Below are 6,766 nucleotides of genomic sequence, written 5' to 3' on the forward strand. Positions count from 1 at the left end.
CTATCGTGGGATCACACTCCTCAGCCTTCCCGGTAAGGTTTATTCAGGTGTACTGGAGAGGAGGCTACGTCGGATAGTCGAACCTCGGATTCAGGAGGAACAGTGTGGTTTTCGTCCTGGTCGTGGAACTGTGGACCAGCTTTATACTCTCGGCAGGGTTCTTGAGGGTGCATGGGAGTTTGCCCAACCAGTCTACATGTGCTTTGTGGACTTGGAGAAGGCATTCGACCGTGTCCCTCGGGAAGTCCTGTGGGGAGTGCTCAGAGAGTATGGGGTATCGGACTGTCTTATTGTGGCGGTCCGTTCCCTGTACGATCAGTGCCAGAGCTTGGTCCGCATTGCCGGCAGTAAGTCGAACACATTTCCAGTGAGGGTTGGACTCCGCCAAGGCTGTCCTTTGTCACCGATTCTGTTCATAACTTTTATGGACAGAATTTCTAGGCGCAGTCAAGGCGTTGAGGGGTTCCGGTTTGGTAACCGCAGGATTAGGTCTCTGCTTTTTGCAGATGATGTGGTCCTGATGGCTTCATCTGACCGTGATCTTCAGCTCTCGCTGGATCGGTTCGCAGCCGAGTGTGAAGCGACCGGAATGAGAATCAGCACCTCCAAGTCCGAGTCCATGGTTCTCGCCCGGAAAAGGGTGGAGTGCCATCTCCGGGTTGGGGAGGAGACCCTGCCCCAAGTGGAGGAGTTCAAGTACCTAGGAGTCTTGTTCACGAGTGAGGGAAGAGTGGATCGTGAGATCGACAGGCGGATCGGTGCGGCGTCTTCAGTAATGCGGACGTTGTACCGGTCCGTTGTGGTGAAGAAGGAGCTGAGCCGGAAGGCAAAGCTCTCAATTTACCGGTCGATCTACGTTCCCATCCTCACCTATGGTCATGAGCTTTGGGTCATGACCGAAAGGATAAGATCACGGGTACAAGCGGCCGAAATGAGTTTCCTCCGCCGTGTGGCGGGTCTCTCCCTTAGAGATAGGGTGAGAAGCTCTGCCATCCGGGAGGAACTCAAAGTAAAGCCGCTGCTCCTTCACATCGAGAGGAGCCAGATGAGGTGGTTCGGGCATCTGGTCAGGATGCCACCCGAACGCCTCCCTAGGGAGGTGTTTAGGGCACGTCCAACCGGTAGGAGGCCACGGGGAAGACCCAGGACACGTTGGGAAGACTATGTCTCCCGGCTGGCCTGGGAACGCCTCGGGATCCCCCGGGAAGAGCTAGACGAAGTGGCTGGGGAGAGGGAAGTCTGGGTTTCCCTGCTTAGGCTGTTGCCCCCGCGACCCGACCTCGGATAAGCGGAAGATGATGGATGGATGGATATTTGTGCAATAACGACGTCAGATGTCGAGCGTTATTAAGTACAAGCACAGGCACAGTAGTTCCTCCTATGTTTTAATATGTATTCTAACCATAACACATTTTATCATCGATACAGAGAGCAACATAATTCAAAGTACCTGTTACAAAATGATCAGAGCAAACTTTGTAATGTCGTTTTGCTGGATCAGGGGTAAATCCCACTCGATTGATTCTAGCTAGCCACAGGTTGCTCCTTTCTGTCGACAATCGCTCGGTTTCTTTTCCCTGTTTTACTATAACCTTAGGGATATCGTAGTACTTTGTTGTTCTTTGTCCTGAATTGGCGCGGTTTACACAGCCCCAAACGACACGTGTGACCCATTCTCACAAAAATAACAACGGAGGCGTCATTGGTTACGAGGGTTTTTTTTTTTTTACACACAAGATGGCGGACAAGGGAATTGTGGGACGGGTGTGACATCATCGGAAACCCATGTATTAAGAACGACAAACACATTTCGGGAGAACATTCTCACAGTAACACAACAAACACCCATAATCCTTTGTATTCATGACACTTCCTGACTATTTTATACACCCCGCTAGCAGCAAACCCCGCCATCTCTACCGGGCGGCCATTCTTCCCAATCACGCCTCTCCAGGTTTCACTGTTGTTGCCAACATGAGCGTTGAAGTCCCCCAGTAGGACAAGGGAATCACCCAGGGGAGCACTTTCCAGTACTCCCTTGAGTGTACCCAAAATGGGTGGGTACTCTTAACTGCTGTTTGGTGCGTAAGCACAAACAACAGTCAGGACCCGTCCCCCCACCCGAAGGCGGAGGGAAGCTACCCTCTCGTCCACTGGGTTGAACTCCAACGTGCAGGCTTTGAGCCGGGGGGCAACAAGAATTGCCACCCCAGCCCGTCGCCTCTCACTGCCGGCAACGCCAGAGTGGAAGAGAGTCCAGTCCCTCTCGAGAGAACTGGTTCCAGAGCCCTTGCTGTGCGCCGAGGTGAGTCCGATTATATCCAGCCGGAACTTCTCTACTTCGTGCACTAGCTCAACCTCCTTCCCCCCCAGTGAGGTGACTTCTGTAGCCAAGGATCGGACCGCCAAGTGCCCTGCTTTCGGCTGCCGCCCAGCTCACAATGCACCCGACCTCTATGGCCCCTCCTATGAGTGGTGAGCCCATTGGAGGGGTGACCCACGTTACCTCTTCGGGCTGTGCCCGGCAGGGCCCCATGGGGACAGGCCCGGCCACCAAGCGCTCGCCATCGTGCCCCAACTCCGGGCTTGGCTCCAGAGGGGGGCCCCGGTGACCCACGTACGGGCAAGGGAAATCTGAGTCCATTTTGTTGTAATTCCATAGAAGTCTTTGAGCGGCTCTTTGTCTGATCACTCACCTAGGACCTGTTTGTCTTGGGAGACCCTACCAGGGGGAATGAAAGCCCCCAGACAACATAGCTCCTGGGGTCATTGGGACACCCAAACTCCTCTACCACGGTAAGGTAGCAGCTCAGAGAGGAGATAACGATAAGCTTGCTTTGTAAAAAAAATTAAAATGACGATAAGCTTGCTTTGTAAAACTAAATCCAATAAAAATGTAGCAATTACTGTGCCGGGCATCTAACAATTAATGGAATAAACAGTAAGTTCATAATTTTATGGAAAAAAAAACAACTGAATTATGAATGTTTTTTGTTTTAGGACGGATATACATTGACTGCTTGAATATGCACCTAAATACACTAATTACATTGTTAATGCAATGATATTATGATTAAGCTTGAACAGCTGTTTAAAAATAGAGTTTTGGAAATGAGGAAGTAATCTTCCTCATATTCCCACACAAGACATTGACTATGACCCAACAAAAAGATCATCTTATTGGAATGTGCAACGTCAGTGCACTGAACCTGTTCAACAACCTACCGTGTCGGAACAGAATATAAATTTGTGGGAATTGAGACAAGCGTAGAAAACGAGTACAGGAAATATGACGGGGGAAATTCTAACTTGGTGAAATTCAGGGTGTTTTCACAATGGGAAACGCAATATACTGTCAGGTTTAAAAGGAGAAGTAAGTCAATAAAATGTAGACCCAACAAAGATAACAATTTATTTACATTATGGAGAAGAACATATAAACACAACTTATATATATACATATATATATATATATATATATATATATATATACACATACATACATACATACATATATATATATATATATATATAAATAAATGACAGCCTATAAGTGTGACACAGGCAAAAGAAACCAAATATCAATGCTTTCAAGTTAAGTTTAGTGCAGTTGCAACTTGCGGCAGTGAATAGATATTGCAGCTGGAACAAGAAACCTTCATCACAGGCGTAAACATTTATTTCCATTTTATGTGAATGCCAATTAGCAGCTACAATGTATGTATTGTGACATACTTTTTGCAACACAATGTTTGAGGTGAAAAATCACAAAACGGAGAAACATGTCAGGTTACTTCGACTCAATGACGGTCATGGGGTTGTCGTAAGAAGCGTCGTCCATGTAATCAACATTTTTCCTCCGCATCTCTGGTGGAGGTCTTGGTGGAGGATTCTGAGGGGGATTTTTAATGCTTGGAGCCGGCCTCATCACTTGCTTCTTCTTTGGGAGAATGGGCTCCCAGTGTTCACCATGAATGGCCGCCTAAAATTAGAGTACAAATAAGAAACCAGTCAGTAAAAAAAACAATTTAGTAATGCAAATGTGACGTGACTCAAACTGTTAAAACTATACTTTTTATCAGTAAGATGTAACAAATGAGCCATCAGTAGGGCCCCGCGATTCCTGGGAGCCCCCGTTTTGTGTGGAGGAACGAATGACTGTGACAAATCCTCGTCAACTGTTGAATTTTGTTGTACTGTTTTAGTGCAATGACAAATAAAAAGCATTTTGTGTCTTGAAAAATGTCAATTAATGAATTTTGCCATAAACCCATCCCTTCCTGCTCCATCACTGATAACAAATTACAGCCACACTTGCTCTCGTGACGCACTGCATACGTCCTCATTTTGTAAAGCAGAGGTACTAGATTCGAATCCTAGTCAAATTTAGGGATGTTTATAAATGTATGTTTAATGATAAAATTGTTATTTTGCACTACAAACTATTGAAACATGTGTTTCCTTAAAAAACATGCATCAAATTAAATTAAAATTTAAGTAAAAAAGTAAAAAACAGTTATGTAATAAAAAAAGTGCAAAAAAGATAATGTAATGGGGAAAATGAGGGGGCCCTTCAAATACAAATAAGCTTAGGGCCCCTGTTTAGCCTGGGGTGGCCTGGGTTCACCACAAAACCTTTGAGATGAGACGGCACATAAACAACTGCAAAATGACTCTGCCACGCCTCTTTCTGGTCAGATTTCATTAGGGAGGTATGTCTCAATAGCTGCACCAGTACTGAAACAATCTCTTCCTTATTGCCTTGCAGCTATTTCCTTGTTTTCATCAACTTCCTGCATCGGCGTTTCCTAAAATGCAACAATTTCACTCACTGAAAGGTAGATAAGGCTGGCGATAGCCAGGCAGACGCAGCCAAGGACAGTCGCCAGCATAAAGCCAGCGGGAACACAAAGCCTGGGAAACAGAAGCTTCATTAGAGCAAGGAAACAACAAAACAAGTCTTTGGTTGGAAGGAATGCTGCCTTGCAATGGAAAGATGCTTTTGTCTCTTCAACTCACGCAGCATGAAGAAAGGCTCTGATGTAGTAGTTCCTTGTCAGGGGCCCAAATGCTTTCACGCACACAGTGAAACAGTACTGGCCCCTGTAGAGGACAGAAAAAGAGAGGATGAGCATTAAAATAACATGAATTGATAAACGTGGACCCCGACTTAAACAAGTTGAAAACTTATGTGGGTGTTACCATGTAGTGGTCAATTGTACGGAATATGTACTGAACTGTGCAATCTACTAATAAAAGTATCAATCAATCAATCAAAAGCCATCAGTAAATGGCACCACTTACTTCCGTTCAACACCCGTGCCTTTTGCCTTCCTGCTTCTTGGGTACTCCAGAAGACACACAAACACACCAGCAGCGCTGCACAACGCAGTCAAGAACTTTCTTATCGAACAGGTTTTGGGCGACGGGTATAATTAAACAGAAAAAGGCCTCTTTAAATACATACCAGTGGTTCAGAACATACAGACCAGTGAACAGTTTTTGTGGTACACCACAAAATCACTTGATTAAAGTACGGTGTTTTATTTTCCTATATTTAAACAATGTGTTAATGTTGAACCTGTGTGTAATGTTACAGTGGCCATAAATATCAAATGTACTATAAAACCTCTACCTTGTTTTTAATGAATACTTGGGCCTACTACGCTACCTTATTTTAACATTTTGGTGGTACTTGGAGAGCCAGCTTTTTTCTATGGTGGTGCTACATACAATGTCTGTGAGAATGTGCAGAGAAAACCTTCAAAAATGATGATGCATCATATTCCAGCATGTATTGTCATACAAGAACACAGTAATGTTCCTTGAATGCTGAATTATAATAGCTTTCGGTTTGTGTCATTTTACTTTTTTTTTTTTTTTTAAATAAATTTGGGTTCCTTGTATCAGTATGAGTTGTACATGTACATGTACGTAACGAAATATAAAAGGATACATGGCATAGGCTGCAAACTGCCATCCTCTGAAGAGTCCTGCCACCCCCACAATGCCGCCTGTAAGCAGAACTGAAAGAAGGAAGTGTGTCAAAAATGTCAAATTTAAAAAAAAACAATTGAATGACCAAATAAAAGAAATCAATATTAATAAAAAAGAATGAATTCTGGTGCTTTTTTTTTTTATTGTACACTGACCCTGTCAAAAAATACGTTAATATTTTGTTACACTTAATCATTAAAAGAATACGTTTTAATTTAGTGTAATATCAGAGTAACATTTACAAAAACACATAACTAAAAGAAAAAGCAATAATCAGTAATAGTACAACAAAAATCAACATCATACAAACCAAATTGAAAATAAAAGTATTTAAACTTACTGAGTCCAGCTGCTAGAGCCTGCTCATTGGCCCACATAGCCCACTCGATCTTCCCCATGGTTTCTTCTGCGCTCTCGACAGGGAAATGATTTCTGTAATGAGAAATGTGGGTTGCAGCAAGATATAAAAGGTGACTACCTGAGACCGCCTACTGACGTCACTTCCGGCAGGGGAGGAGCAACTGCAGCGCGGCTTGTGAAACATCCCTGTTGTCACTAGGTCAGTTTACAGCCAGTCACATATGACTTTTGAAAAATAAATATCATTCTTTAATAGTAAAATCCACATCTATTCAGCTTGCTGAATTGTTGCTTTTTACACCAACAAACATATTCAATAAACAGACAAGTGTAAATAAGTCAATTTCATTTTTTTTTCAGTGACTGCTACGATTAGGTCTTAAACAGTGGTACCTTACACAATTTAAGA

General features: G+C 43.9%; 1 protein-coding gene across 1 annotated transcript; it reads right to left on the reverse strand.

The window, feature by feature from the left end:
• Window positions 1–3,661: 3,661 nt before the first annotated feature.
• On the reverse strand, window positions 3,662–6,499 carry LOC133539176 (cytochrome b-245 light chain). The gene is made up of 6 exons (XM_061881314.1): window positions 6,338–6,499; window positions 5,957–6,026; window positions 5,305–5,379; window positions 5,020–5,103; window positions 4,833–4,914; window positions 3,662–3,982 (listed from the first exon to the last, which is right to left on the reverse strand). Exons 1-6 carry the CDS (start codon window positions 6,393–6,395, stop codon window positions 3,791–3,793), a joined length of 561 nt encoding a protein of 186 aa, XP_061737298.1. The 5' UTR covers window positions 6,396–6,499; the 3' UTR covers window positions 3,662–3,790.
• Window positions 6,500–6,766: the final 267 nt, after the last annotated feature.

This window comes from Nerophis ophidion, linkage group LG02, assembly GCF_033978795.1.
Source record: "Nerophis ophidion isolate RoL-2023_Sa linkage group LG02, RoL_Noph_v1.0, whole genome shotgun sequence".
Classification (NCBI taxonomy): Eukaryota; Metazoa; Chordata; class Actinopteri; order Syngnathiformes; family Syngnathidae; genus Nerophis; species Nerophis ophidion.

Bases quoted from the DNA above. Each gene is read 5' to 3' on its own strand.
- LOC133539176 (XM_061881314.1), bottom strand. From the start codon at position 6,395: ATGGGGAAGATCGAGTGGGCTATGTGGGCCAATGAGCAGGCTCTAGCA. The intron at 5,104-5,304 runs GTAAGTGGTGCC...TGTCCTCTACAG, and splicing joins GGCACGGGTGTTGAACGGAA to GGGCCAGTACTGTTTCACTG. The intron at 3,983-4,832 runs GTGAGTGAAATT...CTCTAATTTTAG, and splicing joins CCAGCCTTATCTACCTTTCA to GCGGCCATTCATGGTGAACA.